Source organism: Pomacea canaliculata, linkage group LG3, assembly GCF_003073045.1.
Source record: "Pomacea canaliculata isolate SZHN2017 linkage group LG3, ASM307304v1, whole genome shotgun sequence".
Lineage (NCBI taxonomy): Eukaryota > Metazoa > Mollusca > Gastropoda > Architaenioglossa > Ampullariidae > Pomacea > Pomacea canaliculata.
Window position 1 is genome coordinate 7,462,190 of NC_037592.1, and position 17,502 is coordinate 7,479,691.

General features: G+C 35.4%; 2 protein-coding genes across 2 annotated transcripts in view; one reads left to right on the forward strand and one right to left on the reverse strand.

The window, feature by feature from the left end:
* Window positions 1-2,615, reverse strand: part of LOC112558770 (myotubularin-related protein 13-like) — a 79,728-nt gene extending 77,113 nt beyond the window's left edge. Inside the window, exon 1 of the mRNA XM_025229425.1 lies at window positions 2,472-2,615. Within this exon, the coding sequence (XP_025085210.1) occupies window positions 2,472-2,526 (55 nt within the window). The 5' untranslated portion in view covers window positions 2,527-2,615. The remainder of the gene's footprint in view (window positions 1-2,471) is intronic.
* Window positions 2,616-2,734: 119 nt separating this feature from the next.
* Window positions 2,735-17,328, forward strand: LOC112560473 (acyl-CoA synthetase short-chain family member 3, mitochondrial-like). Its single transcript, XM_025232360.1, is given in 17 exon segments — window positions 2,735-3,132; window positions 3,821-3,965; window positions 4,570-4,758; window positions 4,930-5,061; window positions 5,415-5,558; window positions 5,889-6,065; window positions 6,484-6,594; window positions 6,976-7,019; window positions 7,370-7,437; window positions 7,440-7,472; window positions 7,951-8,046; window positions 9,407-9,470; window positions 9,660-9,741; window positions 10,270-10,392; window positions 10,894-10,993; window positions 11,392-11,546; window positions 13,598-17,328. Coding segments are annotated over 17 exon segments (2,037 nt in total). The 5' UTR covers window positions 2,735-2,875; the 3' UTR covers window positions 13,715-17,328.
* The last annotated feature ends 174 nt before the right edge of the window (window positions 17,329-17,502 follow it).

Genomic DNA, 17,502 nt, shown 5'->3' on the forward strand with positions numbered 1-17,502 from the left:
AACACTAGAAAGAGAATATAATTGATAAAACATCTCTGCAGTACAAATAATACTCATACTATTATTATTTCAGAGTTCATTTTCCCTGATCAACAAGGGAGAATGCAGAAGGAGGTTCTTTGCCCTCCTTATGTTTCTGTGCCAAAGTTCTCACTCAGTTACAACTAATACAAGTGTTTCTCATGGTTTTCTTAGTTAATTAGGGACGTTTTTCAAAGTCATGAAGCTAGTGCACTTGACTCCAAAGCAGAAAATGTCTGAAGCTTGTTCCTACCCACCATAATAAAATGTCCTATGTTTACCTTATAGTAAACGGATACTTGATTTGTCAAGGAAAGCAAAAGGTGAGAGAACAGGATCTTCTGTATGCCTTACTCTAGATTATGTAAGCTTCTCAACTGTTTATAAAGTTATTGCCATGAAGCCATGGGGTTTTTACCTGTATCCCTATTATTATTTTATTAATAGCACAGCAGAATTGTCATGAAATTTCTTTCCACATAACCATATTCTAGCATCACTTCATTCGACTTCAGGCTTGAATAACTTTCAATCTCTTCCATTTGTAGAAACCATCATGAATTTTGTTGTCTATCCCCAATTTAAATGCAAATTTGCTTTATTTTCATTTATTAACCAATATCAAGAAATCCAATAAAAAAAATAAAATGTCTGCATCTAACATTCTTGTACATAGTACTATATTATACTGATATGTATTGTATCTGTTGGAAAAAACCCATTTAACTCAGATCTGAGGGACAACCAGAGCTTATTATGTAGATTGTTTATTGGAAAATCAAAATTTTAAGTTTGTAATGCAATAATAATAGTAACATCTCATTTGAAATGCTCTTATCTTTTATTAATCAAATTCCAAAATACAGAACAATGAAAAAGAACAGTAAGGAATGCCAGACACCTATGCAAAACTTAAAAAAAAAAAAAAAAAAAAAAATCTGACATTCCACGAATGCTGGACACGGACAGAGACAAGTCTACCATTAAAGAAAGGCATTAATGGAAGAAATGTGTCCCATGCCTAACTTAAAAGTCTGCAATGTTTACTCTCTGTAAAAGGTTTAGGGTAAATTATTTTCAATGCTGCAACTTGAAAGACAGAAAATAATGCAAACGCTCTAAGTCTCACACCTAGCAAAGAAAGTGTTATTTAATACCAGATGTAAAACAAATATCTATGTATAAATGACAATGAAAAACATGGCACAGCTATCATCACCATAATATGACAGCCGTATGGCCATGTGGTTAAACAGACATCCAGCAGGCCATGCACCTTCTCAAGATGTGCTTCTATTTTCAGCCGGTTTTAACAACACTTGTCAAGGCAGAAAGGGAAGTTATTCAGGCCAGATGATGACTCAAAACTGCCGGGAGACCACCTCTACGCACACTCTTTTTTTTTTAATAATGTTAATACAAATTTATACCCAAGTCTACCCAGCTATGACACATACTACTTTGGATGTTAAGGATAAGTGTTTAAGGTTAAAGGAAGTAGCAAATAACTGTATTACTATTGTTGCTGATCTTCAATTATTGCAGGGTTAGCCATCAGGTTTAATGGATTACCAACCAATAATTTTCCAAAATTTGCTGATAGTAATGTAGGAACAATATAGCAGGATCTGTCCATCAAAGTAAAGACAGAAATGTAAGTGAGTTTCCTTTAATAATGCATAAAAAATCAATAAATAAACATTAAAGTCTGAACAAAAATGTCGTTTGTGCATACTACAAAATATGCTCATATGGTTGGATTGTACCACTGCTGTCTTTATTTCCCGGTTATTCTAAAACTGTATGCCTTTTTACAGAGGATGGAATATGCATCATTTCTATTAAATATGTAGTCTTCCATCTAGTGCTTTCGATCTAGTTTAAATTACCAATACTTTTGTCGAAAGACTGGATAAAAATTGGTTCTAGATGCAAAGTAATGTTATATCTGAAATATGAACAAACTCAAAAGGAAACTTGAGCAGACAGATGGATTGTGTTGACAGCAGCACAACAATTCGATTGGATTTGCACACATGTTTCATTTTAATGCAAACAAACGCACAACAGATTCAACCACTTGCACCAAGTACTTTTTATGCCTCATCGACACCTGGGCCAGATCGTAGGCACCACTGTGTTTGTATTGCGAACAGTTCGTCTGCACAAGACGATGTGGCGCTTCTTGCTACCATTCCATCCGTCTCTCAGATTTAGCTGCTATAAACTAATGATCACTTAACCGAACAATACCCATGTCTCTATGGCTACTAAGAAGGCACTATGCAGAGTCTGTGAGTCAGCTGTTAAATGCAATAACCGACGGGAGTGGAGGGGGGATGTGCCGACGGCTACATCCATGAATGAGGCGTCAAGCAGGCTGCACGCTGAGCGACATGTCGATCAAAATAGCACCAGCGTTCCAACGAAAATTTTCAAATCATACTTACGTTCTTTTTCATGGTCGTATCCCACCACAACGAAGTAGTCCGCCAAGCGAGACATCACCAAATTTCCCCGTACAGTGTATCCAAACGCACTTGTATATTACGTGGTCGCCATGTTGAAACCTTCCCATGAAGACTCAAACATTTCCGGAATGGCTTCAACTAAGAGAACTAACTCTTGGACTACAAATTACGTGGAAGGTAGCAGGTGCTATCTCCCTTTTCTCTCTGTGTACATGTGTGTTCTCAACAAATCCTTCCCATTAGTCACATGACAGCACAGTATCATGTTTTCATGTAGTGGTAGGATTCGTTTTTAAACTCACTTTCATCCCTCGTCAACGGTCAGCGCAGTATTATCATTAGTAGTAGTAAGAGGAGGGAACTCCCAGTATTAACGTGTCAACATGGCTGGTTGTGTTCGAGTTTTAATATCGCGGACAGGATCTCCATGCCATACATTGCTGTGCAAGTTCCGAACAGTGAAGTACAAAATACAGCGTCGTGATTTGAGTTTGACTTCATCTCGACATAGCTATGATGATGCTTTCCGAGAGTCGATCAAGCGGCCCGAAGAGTTTTGGGGTGCCGCAGCTGAGGCACTGACTTGGCATAAGAAGTGGAACAAGGTTTTGGACAACTCAAATGCCCCATTAACGAAATGGTTGGTTGTTGGTCACTGCATTTGGTTTTACAATGTTCCCTGGACAAAATTACCAGGGAATTTAATTTCTTTAAAGTTTTTTCTTTTCATTTTTTTATTACTGCTGTGTCAGTGTGTAGGGGAGAGGGGGTAGGGGGAGCGGAGGAGGGGAGTAAAAATTAAGTCGGACAGGCGAGTAGTGTATATATCATTTTTGAAGTAGTGGCGCCCTGAAATGAAAGGAAAGGTCTGGACATGGGGTCACTTGGAGCGGGTTTCAGCCTATCGACATGGGTGGCGGATTCTGGTAGAGGCCTTATATCTGCAACCTGATACACAAAGAGGAATAGATAGAGGCGCACAAAAATCTTAAAGAAAAGAGCGATGTTTGCCTATTCATCCTTTCATTTTGTGTTGTTTAAAAAAAAATTTTGAACTGAAATGGGAAAGGGTAAAACTTAAATGTAGGAATGCTTATTAAAAGACCTAAACCTATCAAGGACTAATTGTCTAACAACCATTTATTTAAAGCTCAGGGCATGTACATGCATATGTAATGGTGCCCTAAAACATGATTTATGTGCATGATTTTTATTTGATATATTTATGTGATGGTAACTTGAAAATGATTGATGTTTGTATTTGTGACAGTGCATGAAACAAATAGACATACTTGTGTTGGTCACTTAAAACATGATGATGGGTGCAGGTTTGTTGGAGGGGAGTTAAGCACCTGTTACAATGCTGTAGACAGACATGTGGAATCTGGACGAGGAGAGCAAGATGCGATCATACATGACAGTCCTGTCACCAAGTCTATCACACGAATGACCTACAGGGAGCTACAAAAACAGGTCATACTCCACTGATGTCTTCATCCTTTCTGTTTATAGTTTTTGTAAAAAAAAAAAAAAAAGACACATACATTATCCCTATTCAAATGTAACTCCTGCTGGTAATGTGCAAATCGTAATGCTGAACAGTTACTCTGAAAGGACCAAGACAAAAAGATGGAGGTCTTTTATCTGTAAAAAAGAATATTTAGAAAATGCCATTTTAGGCTGGTTGAGACCACTTTTTCTTAAAGGTAGATGGTAGGCATCTGTCCTTATTTATAAAAAACAGTTTTCCTCTTAATTGTAGAGAAATCCATTAATTATATCTGCTGATTTCCTATACCTCAGTTGTGTGTAATTTGCTTCTTTACATCATTAACTTAATATGACTTGTAGCAGTAAATAAATAAATGCCATTTTGCATCCTTCGTTCACCCTCTGCCACTCAAGTTAGTGGAACATCTTTGTTGCCTTTAGTGTTTCTGTGAATCCGTTTATTTTAGCAGCTTTAACAGACTTGCACCTTGCTGACTATTCACCAGACAACAAACTTAATTATTGTTGTGTGCATTGTTGCCAGACTAATCCTGCAGTTGTCCATCCTTTTATTGTGCTGCTACAGGTGTCTGCTTTAGCAGGTGTGCTATCAAAACATGGAGTCGCAAAAGGGGATCGAGTCTTGATTTATATGCCGATGATACCACAAGCAGTTGTAGCTATGCTTGCCACAGTGCGTCTTGGAGCTATCCATTCCCTAGTTTTTGGAGGATTTGCATCAAAAGAATTGTCTGTCAGAATCAACCATGCTCAGGTAAATATTTACAATTCTGGTATGCATTTCAAATGGGATAACAATATAATGTGTAATAATAATGCAATAACAGATGAAAAGAATGCTGTATTTCAGTTGTTCTTTTCTAATTCTTATTATATAAAAAGGAGATTTATTTATCATCACATCTCATTGCTTACTTTTTTCTAGCCAAAAGTAGTGATCAGTGCCAACTGTGGTGTGGAACCAGGTCGAGTGGTGCCCTACAAACCTATGCTGGATGAAGCTTTAGCAATGAGTGATTACCAGCCCTCTACCTGTATTATCTACAATAGGCCAGAAGTAAGCTTAACTTATCATAGCTTGTAAAAGTTTTCTTTGTTAGCAAATAGTTTTTCATAGTATATTTAATCTATGCGTGCTTTAATCTTTAATCTTTAATCTATCTGTCACCAATACAATGAGGGTTGGCTGTTCTGGGTTCAGCTCTTGTCTCAGGCACACTGTTCTTTCTGTGTCTGTGGTATTTGTTTACAAGGCTGGCTGCCTTGCCATGATATAGCCTTACTTGCTGGCTTGGCATAAAACACTCCCTGCCCTCCCCCACCCACCCTTTCAACATGCCTGCATTCTTGTATGTGTGAATGTATATGTTACATTTTGTTATGTATGAATGAATAAATGTTTGATGACAGTTCGACTCAGCACCACTGAAACTTGACCGAGACTTAGGCTGGGAAGAGGAATTGGATAGTGCATCACCTGTTGATTGTGTACCTGTTGATGCCACAGACCCTGTCTATCTTTTGTACACGTCGGGTACCACTGGGTTGCCTAAGGTAACATTCATTTATTTACCATCATTCATATGTGTGTCTGTGTGTGTATGAACTATTTGTTGCAAAAATAGAGAAATTTATTGCATCATTGTTATATATGTTTTGATGGACAATCATTTGTGCATCCTACCCAAGCAGAATAGTAGTTGTTACACAAGACTTTTTAAAGCTAATTTAAACAAAGAGAGCAGAACTTTCCAGATTCCTGGGTCCAAAGAAAACAAACTTTAAAAATTGTTGCATGTTATCCTGCATCCAAAAAAGCTTATCTGTTAAAACTGAAAGAGAGAATATGGATAGTTTAATTTATGCTTTTCATAATGTTTTTAGGCAGTAGTGCGGCCCAGTGGAGGACATGCAGTTGCGCTCAACTGGTCTATGTACAATATATATGGTGTGAGACCTGGGCAGGTCTGGTGGGCAGCTTCTGATCTAGGATGGGTGGTTGGCCACTCCTACATTGCCTATGGTCCATTGCTGCATGGGAACACAACAGTCATCTTTGAGGTATTCATTATTCTCTCTTTCTATCACTCACACACACACACACACCCCCGAATAACTACAAGCATCCACACACATGGCATACATGGGCAGTTAGAAATAAGGGACATCATGACGATAATGAGAAAGTTAACGATAAGAATGAGGAGGATAGTTTTCAACATCAAGCAAGTTATCAGAATAACTGTCACATTTCAACATATAGCAAGTTAGGAGCATAACTAAAACATTTCATCATGGAGGAGGTTAGCAGGATAAATGAAACATTGGTTTTTATTCTTATGTCTTCTAGTGGCTGTGACCACTCAGTAAAGGGTGTTAAAGTAAGTTTCTCTGCTAATGAGACATAATGATAATGATGTTATCACAATATTCTACTCATGTCTGTTACTGACTTCCGTGATTGTACTGATATTTAAAGGGAAAACCAGTGGGAACACCTGATCCAGGAACATATTTCCGTGTTATTCATGAGCACAATGTTGTGAGCATGTTTACTGCTCCAACTGCCCTTCGAGCCATCAGAGCTGAAGTGAGTCAGTCAAATGATATTGCTGCAAAATCTTGTTTCAGAAAATTGGTCTCTCACATAACTTTTATTCTTGTGCCTTTTATACTTGTAACAGTTTTATCTATGCATTGCCACCCACAATAAAGTTTTAGAAACATTGTTAACTTATTCTTATCCCTGAATAAGAATACTTTCGAGTGAAACAAAACCTCATATCAGCATTGGAGACAGCAAGGCATTTCATTAGTTTGATATGATTATTTAAAAGAAAAAGTGAACAAACTACCACAAAAAAAGGCTATATGAAATAATATTATTTCTTTCAACTGTGGGAGAGTGAAAGTTACAATGATCAGTTCAAAAAGCTATGCAGATCAATTTATATAGAAACTCTTTCTGTAGGATCCAGAGGGAGAGTATGCAAAGAAGTTCCTGCCATTGGACAGGTTGTGTGCAGTTTTTCTTGAATTTATTTTTTATTTTTAAACGTAAGATTCATGATCTCATGAAGTTATCCCTTGTTGCTCTAGAAGTGTATAATTGACAGTCTTAAGTGAAGCTAAGAGTAACTACTATTCTGGAGTGAATGGATTCTCCTTGTTTTAAAACATCATACAGAAACATTATGGAATGCAGCTTAAAACTGTCGTACAACTGAGGTAGCTCCAATTACTCTTACTAGCGTTGGAGTGCGTAAGAAAATTTTTCCCATCAACATGATCAAAAGCAAACTGTTGCAAGTGACTGATAAATTTTTTTCTTAAAAACAATCCTGATTTCTGCCCTGGTCTGTCAGCTTTCAGGCAATGTTTGTAGCTGGTGAGCATTGTGACCATGAAACCATGGACTGGATCAGGGCATTGATCTGCAACCAATTCTTGATCACTGGTGGCAAACAGGTATAGACAGCGTAAAGTGCTGATTAATATAGCAGCTACAGTCGTTTTTTTTTTTTTTATAAAAAATTCTTGATGGCTTCTCTAAGCTGCGTAACATTTTGTTTGGCATTGTTGACTAAATTTATCTTTAATCTGTCTTGCGTATTTTTCCCTATTCATTTTCCTTCATTACCTGTTAATGCAGAATTCTGCCATTCAGCTATGTAGTTTTACACAAACTTTTTTATCTGGACAGAACACAAATTTCAAGTATACGTTTTCATGCATACACATAAACGTGCATTCTCTCACAACAGTGTGTATGTGTGTGTATATATATATATGTGTAAAAAAATAGACATGAAAATATATGTGCGTTCTGTTAAAACACAGATTAGTATGCATGCTTTTATCACACTGTCTTTGTTTCACTCACACACTCAAAAGTAGATGCATGGAGACATACATGTCAAATGTAATGTGTTTTCAAATGATTTAGAAACCGGCTGGCCTATCACATCTACCTGTTATGGACTGGGCATGAACCTTCATCCACCAGCTGGTGTTGCAGGAAAACCAGTCCCAGGCTGGAATGGTAGGACTTGAAGCAGAACAGCATATCTGTATCTAATAATAATAATAATCATTGCAGCAAGTAAATGTCTGAAAATCAATATTTGAGTTTTTGCTGTTCACTTCAGTGCAAAATTTTTATCAAGCATTTTTTTTTAAGTATTTGCTGTTTCTGTTCAGTTGTCCAGGACTGTACCAGCAGTGCTTGTAAGGATGGCACTAGCTAGGTGAGGCACAGGTTTGACACAAGCACAGCTGTCAGGCAGTCACAGCCTGAAACAGTTGCATTGAAAGAAATGTTATGACAAGAGGAAGAGTAGGCTGCTAGGCTGCTTGCTTGCTTGCTGTTGTTTGGCAGTTGCAATTGTGTCCTGATTTATATTGATGGGTTATCTGGATGCCTTAGTTTTTAATAATTTGTTTATTCATTATTTCACTTTGATTTCCATTTGCTTCTTTTATAAAATTCATTTCTTTTGTCCACCCTCAAGTCTTATTCTTTGCTAATTTCTAAAGCAGTGCTATACATATCTTTTTATCACCTATGAGAAGAAAAAGTATGTCTATGCACTTGGTTATGCTAATTTCAGTTGATTGTATTATTGCTTGTATTTCTACTGGTACACGTTTGAAAACAGCACAGTGCTATCTTTAATTTAAATATTTTCAAATTTAGAAAGAGGAATATATTTTTAAGATATTATGTCTTGCTGTACAGAAAGGGCAGTCATAAATAAAGAAATGACTATAATAGGTTTTTATAATAATGTAAAAGACTACAGCAACTGGCTCACAGTATGTGGTGATACTTGACATGACCTTCTGAAAAAGAGACAACATTGCTAGTATCTACCACTCGTATTATTTGTTATCTTCCCTTTTTCCTTTACAGGAGAGTTAGCTTAGTAGAAATGGCATTCCGTTTTTTTTGTGAAAACAAACCAGAAAGCATTTGTAAAAATTGTCCAGTCTGATTAGTCTGCTTAAGGTCATCCTTTTTTTTCACCTATTTAGTGAAATCCTTTATGCTAAGTTCTTTTCCACCAACTGAAAAAACCACTAAATCAATATACCCCAGTTTTTATTCTGTGACACGTTTTTGTAATCTTTGCTGATTTATATAAACAGTAGTTAGGTGCAGTCATTGAAGTAATTCTGGAAATGAACTGGACATAGCTAAAACAAATTAAAAAACCCCCCTAAAAATCCAAGAAAAATATCTTTTTTTCAGAGCAAGAGCAGAACAGTTGTGGGCCGAAAATTATTATTTCATGCCATTAGGCACAAGCAGTTTAAATGTGTGGGCTTTAGATAATTTACACTGACAGTGGCAGATCTGAGTATAACTTTTTCTGATGGAAAACTGCACTGTATCTTTTCAGTTAAAGTTTTAAATAGTCAAGGGAAGAAGACAGCACCTGGAGAACTTGGTGAAATTTTTGTTAAGTAAGTTTATTTTTAAATAATTACCTCTTAAAAAAGAAAAGATCATTTCTCATTAGCAATGTGATCTGAATATTCTTGGTCAATATATATTTAGTTTTATGACTATCTTGTCATGCTTGAGAGATATATAGGCACCATAAGCACACTATAAATATAAAACAGAAATATTAAGTTTGATTTTTGTTCCAGACAGCCACTTCCACCTGGTAGTCTCTCAACATTGTGGAATGCAGATGAACAGTTTGTCAAAACTTACTTCAGCAAATTAGATGTAAGTGCACCAGTTATAATGCAATTCTAACATAGACTTCAACAGACTATTGATTAACATCATTTTTTGCAAACTGAAGTTGAGTTTGTGACTGATTTTTAATGTTGTGCTTGAACAGAATGCATAGCCAAAAATATTTGTCCTGTGATTTCACATTATTTGACAATCAGGTAACTATAGCTTTCTTTGTATTTCTTTCTTACATAAATATATTTCTTACTATAGAAAGAAGCATGTGTTTGCAAGAGACAGAGAAAGAGAGAGAGAGTGCGTGCATGTGTTTAAGCTTATGGCAGTGACGAACAGCTGGACTTGCAATTTTGAACATTTTTAACTCTACCTACTGTTCTAGGCAATGAATTACCACATTCAAAGGTGGAATAAATTCTCTAAAGTATTGTGTACTTTGACATTTATTTCTTCCATGGTGGCAGGATTAAGTTATTTGCAAACACTTTCTTCCTCTGTAACACAGTCCATAGTCCATCTAAGTTGTGTAATATTCAAGTTACATTGACTTTTTATCAGGGTTACTATTCCACGATGGACTCTGGTTGTTGTGATGAGAATGGCTACATCTCTGTACTGTCACGCAGTGATGACGTTATTAATGTGGCTGGTCACAGATTGTCAGCAGGAGCTCTTGAAGAGGTAACCATTTTCCTAAAAAAAAATAAATAAATAAAATAAAACTAGGCTAAATATTCATAGCAGCATTGTAGTGAAATATCTGAAATCTTGTCAAGATACACATGCTCTCAGGCTGCTCCTCATACCTCATCCATAAAATCCAGGAAATACAGAACTCCGCTGTATGTCTGGTGCTTAGAGCTAGGAAGCGGGACCATGTCATTCCTCTCCTTTGTTTTCTGCACTGGCTGCTATACAAATCTTTCATTTCTTCTTCTTATTGTTATTATTATTTAACATCACATAGCAGTGAAATTTTAATTCTAAATCTCACTTCTTCAAGGAAAGAAAATATCCTAAACATTCTAACAAAGGACCAAGAAAGGAACAAATCCAGATTAGATAGATGTGTCATTTAGTTCTAATATCCATAGTAAATAATGGTATAAATATTAGATCTTTTAGACTTTATTTTCTTACATAAAGTTTTTTTCTTGACTTAGAGAACATTTCTGTGAACAGGCCATCTTGGAATGTGATGATGTGGTTGAGGCAGCAGTGATTGGAGTTCCTGATAAACTCAAGGGACAAGTCCCGCTTGGGCTATGTGTTATAAAACATGGTAAATCTCATTTTTAAAAATAGTAGCACAGACAGCTTAGAAAGTTTATTATGCATGTTTTATTTTGAATAACGGACATTTTCTTTGTCTGGAAATAAACATCACTAAAAATTTGGGGTATTAGGTTCTTTCTTCTCCCATTCTACTTACATTAGCTAAAATTTGTAGCACAAAGACAAAGAAGATTTTTGTTAATTTTTAAAAGGAATCAAGGTCATTTTGTTCTACAATTTAGCAAGTTTTCTGTTGCTGTTTAAATGAGAATCACTCCATCATTAAATTATAATAATGAACTTGAATTCAAAGATTTATTTCTATGATGCAAAGAATGTATACAATGTAGACTGTTAACATTTAGAAAGGACTTTCATTTTTCAGGATGTGTCACCGCTGAGAAGGATCTTCAAAAGCCATTGTAAATGTTGTCAGACAAACGGTCGGCCCTGTAGCAGCCTTAAAACAAGTTTTGATTGTACCAAAACTTCCCAAGACCCGCTCTGGGAAGATAGCACGCAAGTCACTGGCAGCAATGGCAGCAGGCAAAGTGCTTGAGGTGAGATTCTAATAGCAGAGTTAATAGCAATCTAGTCATGTCATTACTGGCACTAATATAAATAGCATTTCACATTCATAAAGTACAAATGGTTCTCAGACCCGTTTTTTATAGTAGGGGATTTTCAGACTCTCAGATAAAATTATTAAAAGTTTTATCGATGAGTTACCTGTTAGAGTGCACATTTTCAAGTTGTAATTATAATGATTTTGGTTCTTGATGTCAATAGATTGTTTTAATTGTTATGTCATATTTTTGTCCATGTAGAACTGTCACTTACATTTGACCAAAAACAATTGGCCACAGGGGTACAGGACTGATGATGAATCATAAAATGATTTGGATTTTTCTGATGAGATGGGAAACACTGATAAAGGAGTTTTTTATGACTGGAGTGGGATATTTTTCAAATATTGTCTTTCAAAAGACATGATGTATATGATTAAAAAATATCCCAGATGTCTATAAATTAAAAATTTTTTTTGTTTTAAATTTTGAGCTGGAAATTTTTTGGAAGACTTTTCTCAGGAGAAGTTAAATGGATGAATACAACTTTGTGTTGACATAAAATAACAAAGTTGTACAACTTTGAAATAAGAGTTGCACTTGGCTTCAGATACCAGTTACAATCGAAGATGCATCAGTCTACCCTGCCATCAAAGCTGCTCTCCAGGAACTGGGATATGCAAAAGAAAAACTTTAAATGGTTTGCTGTACTTTTGGTTGGAGCACATACAGATTAGTTTTGGTGTTGTACTGCCTGAATTTAAGCTTGGAAACACAATAACCTGCTGACCTCTTTAACCAGATGTTTAGTTCTTTCATTTCCTAGGCACAAACTTGCTGTCCCCATGTGTGATAACTGAGTCTCTTTTCAGCTTATTTCACTTATGCTTTGATTTTTGCTTTCTTTTTCTACAGGGTTAGGATTAGGATTGGCTTAAGCAGTAGTTGCCATTAGAGGTGCCTTAATTCTGCTTAGATTTTTTTTTCCAGTTTGATCACTTTATCTGTGTTATTCCTTAAACAGCAATGTAACCTTTATCATCTGCAGGGCAGTTTCTCATATAACCTCATTCATAATAGAGAGTTTGAGATTCAGCACAAGAGTGACAGATGACTTCCTCATTGTTATTAATTTAGAAGTTTATTTATTGACTTGGTACGATACATTTTATTGAAGTGCTCGATATTTTCATCATTAATAATCATCATCGACAACAGATCAAGTAGTTATCGTGGACTCTCTGTTAAAGGCATCTCACTTCAACAAATATTAGCAGCACAGCTATGTCCTATACTTACACGTTGACATTGCTTGAGCTCAATCACTTGGCCGCACCAAGTATCTGTAAGTATAGAGGATGACGTCACACATACCTGTACATGTCTTGACCATGTGTTTTGGATCTCAAACTCTCTCATACAAAGTTTGCAAACTGGTTTACTCATGAAAACTTCTCTCACTTTTTGGGTATTTTTGTGCTTTTTTATTTCTTCAGGTTTTTTTAAATTATATATGCTTGATTAGGGTTTTCTTTTTTTTTTAAAATGTGATATCTCCAGCTCGCTAACATTTGTGACAATGGATGCACAATTTATGCTTTCTCTTCCACTGAAGGAAATTGTATTTTGTTGTTCTTTTACTTCCAGATATTTGTATTCAGTTACCCACTAATGTTTGATTGGTTATGTGGTCTATTTAACAGTGGTGTATTTAGCCATTTTTATGTGTTTTTTGAATGGTTGATTTTGATGGTTATACTATTTCTGGGGTGATGAGGGGTGTACAACATTTATGTGTAAAAGACAAATTCAAAAGTAGATAATTCATATTAAAACATGCATGTTGCAAAACAGCACAAAATCCTTGTAAAGTTTGCTAATCTTACATAAAATTGTCAAAAATTTGTTTCTTAATTAAATGTTGTTCTGTTTTATCATTCTGGCCTATCCTGCATGATATATCGTGTACAAGGTGAAAAGAGCTAAAACCTTTGTACATTTTGATAAAGAAGCAAAACCACTGAAGTAATTTTGTCTGCTTCCAGATACCCAGCTCTATAGAGGATTCATCAGTGTTCCGATGCTGGAAGAGATCTTGGAGAAGGAAGGTTATCTACCTTCTAAACCAAGCAACTAAGATGCTAGCAACCAGCTTGTGCTAATGATCTGCATTACAGTTACCAGTCTGTCTGGAGAGGAAACAGATGTTTTAAGTGTTTTAATGGTGTATCTGTATTTTCTTATATATAGCATTTTTAGTCTTTAAACTTGAATGTGTCTGGGCAAAATCTAATACTTAAAGTTTACTACAAAAAGTGAATGTTTGAGAGCTGCATTAGAAATATGCAATATGATTATCAATCTGATCACTTCTGGAATGTAAAAATTGATATTTACCCTCTTCACAGCTGCCAAGATTTAATTTTTATTTGGTGTAGGGGGTATTTTTCTTATGTTTATCATTGAAGTATTTTTCAGGGTCCAAGCCATCCAAATATACTTGACTCTCTTGCCATAAGTCCAGATGTTCAGTTGTGATTAAAAAATTTTTTAACCTCCCTCCACTCAATTTTACTGGCTTTACTAGGTGTACAAAATGCCCTGATAGTGTTTGGTGATTGCTAATTCATTGATTAAAGAGCTAAATTCCTTCAGTAGAAAAGTTATGAATAAAACTACTGGGGAGCCAAACTAATATATTGGTGTTAATGTGCCATTGATACAGTTAACATTGATGGCAGTTTCTTATTTTTTCTCTTTCAGTGAGACAAATATGGCAAATTTGCAACTTGATTGACAGATAGGGCATATAATGGAGAGGCATTGCTTGTGAATTTGTGATTTGTATTGGGTTAATTTGTGGCTATAGACTGTTGTATATGTTGCATGTTTGATAATTCACTGGGTAGTGAATGAACCTATGAATGAAGGAAAGAATCAGGAATTGAAGAGTATTGAATTAGTTAAAGGTACTAATTATCTGGTTATGGTACAATAACTGATTTGCCTTCTTTGGCTGTTACTTGATATATTTTCTTCAGCTTTCTCTCAACTTAGGTCAGGCTTGGATTGTTAACTGTGACATCTCCATTCTCTCTGTTGCAATGCATAATTATAGAACAATCAACTTGATACTTTACCATGCATAAAATATTATAGATTCGTGCTTTTTGAATACTTTTGCTTGACATAGATTTATGTTGGTTATGAAATGTTATAAAAATGTTGTATTTTTTAATATTCTTATTCTGAAAATACTCTGTAGCTGAAACAGGTTTTTCAAACCAATTTCTCGTCACTGAAAGATACTGATACTCTGGTGAAACATATCGGGGCACATTTATTCATCGGACCACTTTTGGCCAGTTGGTTTTGGATTCAGGGCATAACTATCAGATTTTTCCAGTTGGTGTTATCCAAAGCAAATCTGTATTTATACTTCCATCATACAAGAAAAATAAGCATTCCTTTTTTATTTCAGAATGCTCGTCTTTTATTGTGAATATTATATGATAATTATTACTATTTGTGCTCATTTACTTCGTTAACAAGAACTTTTTTGTCTGTTGCTCAACTGGTGATTTTTGGATATGAATCTGGTTGTTTAACACATTAAAGTGTTTATGTTTGAGGAATCTGATACCTAGTTTCAACAAATTTTGAAAATACATTTGAAAGATTATTAGAATTATTATGTTTGTTAGAAACATTACTGTTCCGTAACAGCTGTGAGTAGACTGTAAACTAGACATCTCTAGTCTCCCCTTTGGAGACCGCCATAACTCAGTTTGTACTCATTGAAGCCTACATCTTGAAAATCAATTTTTTTTTTTTACACATCATTGGAATACATCCCTTTGCTGATGCGTTAGTAAATTTAAAAGGAAATTAAAGTCAGTTTAGAATACATTTTAGGAAAATATTGATCTGCAGTACTCATTCCTCTGCTACTGATACAAAAGTAAGATAATTCATGCAGATATTAAAACTTTTTTTAAGTGTGCATTATATATACAATTTATACTCTGTTTAAAATCAAGGATATTATATACTCTTAAAAAATTGTCCATACTTTGACTTATCTTGGCAGAGACAGAAATGCTTGAAATTTGGCATGTAATCCATCATACAGCAATACTTCAGCCGAATGTGAATATAACAGTCCACCACCCCACCAAGTGCAATTATTTGATATTGTAAAACTAAAACTTGAATTAAAAAATTATTTGGACTGTAAGCAAAATATAAAGGGAAAGATCTATATAACTGCAGTTCAATAGTGCATGATTGTACTGTACCATAAAATCAAAGTTATATTTTCAGTATTAGTCAAAATTGTTAATATGCAATGTCAAAAAGGAGGTGGGGGGAATTGTAATACACACAGCAAGCTCTGCTCACTTTACTCTGAACTTTATTCCTCTTTGAGGTTAAATATTAGTTACCTGCCCAATTTGGTTGTGCTGTATGTTTTAGAATGGGCTTGGTTTTGCTTTCCCGAACTAAGGTTTGAAATTTTATGCATTAAAAGTTACAGATTTTTTTCCTGCTTATGATATTGAATGAAAAGTCAAAGTATTGCATTGTCATTGCATTATTTACTCATTATAATTAATCATGGGTCCTTCAAAAGTTTTTCAGAATTTCATATTGTTAGACCCAACAAGACTTAACACCCTACCACTACCACTTGTAATTTGAGCCATGCAATTTCAAGAATTATGGGTCTGACTACTACAGTTATAATTGGAAATGTCTTGCTAAATGAGATGTGCCTGGCATGATGAATTTCTGTCTACACTCTGTTCAGGTTTGACCATGATCTGTTCATGCTTGGCCAAGTTATATTTCTGTTCATCTGGCCATGCTGTCTCACTATTCAAACTTGGATATATACTGTCTCGGTGCCAGGCTGTCTTTTTGTGATGCCAGACTGTACTCTTTTCATGTGAAGCCATAGATAGGGTTCACATGGTTCGTGATCAGATTGTGCCCCTGTTGCCTGGCGTTTTCATGGATTTTGATAGCCTTACTTTTTGTTCATACTAACCATACAGTCTTTCTCATGACTGGCTAACATTGCCAAGTCAGATTTCTAGAATGTGAAATGTATTAAATCACTTTTTATTTGATGTATTACATTGATCAACAAACTATTGCAAGTCCAATTTTTATCAAATGTTACAACTGGTAGTCTTCTTCAGGTGGCACCTGTTGGGAGGGCCAGCTGCTTTGCCATGATAAAACCCATAGTGACTGGCTAGGTGTAAAACACTTATTTCACCCCACAATATCCCCATTCTTACGTGTACTAAAGTGGCTTTCAAATGTGTATCCAATTATTAAGCAGTTATACAGAAAATGGTTTTTGTGTATTTAGACAAGGTCTTTTTCTTTTAACCATTTTTTCATTATGTTTTTGATAATATATACATCAGGATCTGCTAATAAGCCGTCGTAGCTCCTTTCTGGCCAAGTAAATGGGAACAGCTCTTCCATCTAATAGCAATTACAGATGAAATTAAGATGGCATGTGCTCTTATTGTGCTGCTGTGTTTTGCTCAATATGTCATTTTATATGAATTTTATACAAAGAGATACAATGGAAAATTTTGCTTTTATTCTATGTTGAGCATTGCTCACTTGCCATGAAACAGATGACAGCATCCCATCTGGTTTGTTTTTGGCTCTACCTCTTCTTGTCTTTTGTATTTAACAGCATGCACCAGTTGTGTAATGAGGAAATACAGTGTAATGAAGAAGCCCAAGAAACTGGTAAGCTGTTTTTGTTTTGTACCTTTAAACACCATGGTGTGGATGTGTGTGAAAGGCAGAGGGCAGAGCAATACCCAATATCCTGAGGGATTATTAATCCTTTTCATCTCCTATTATCAGGAGTTCAAAGGCAAAGTTTTCCTAAGTGCTAAGAGCATGCTTCTTAGAAGTGCAA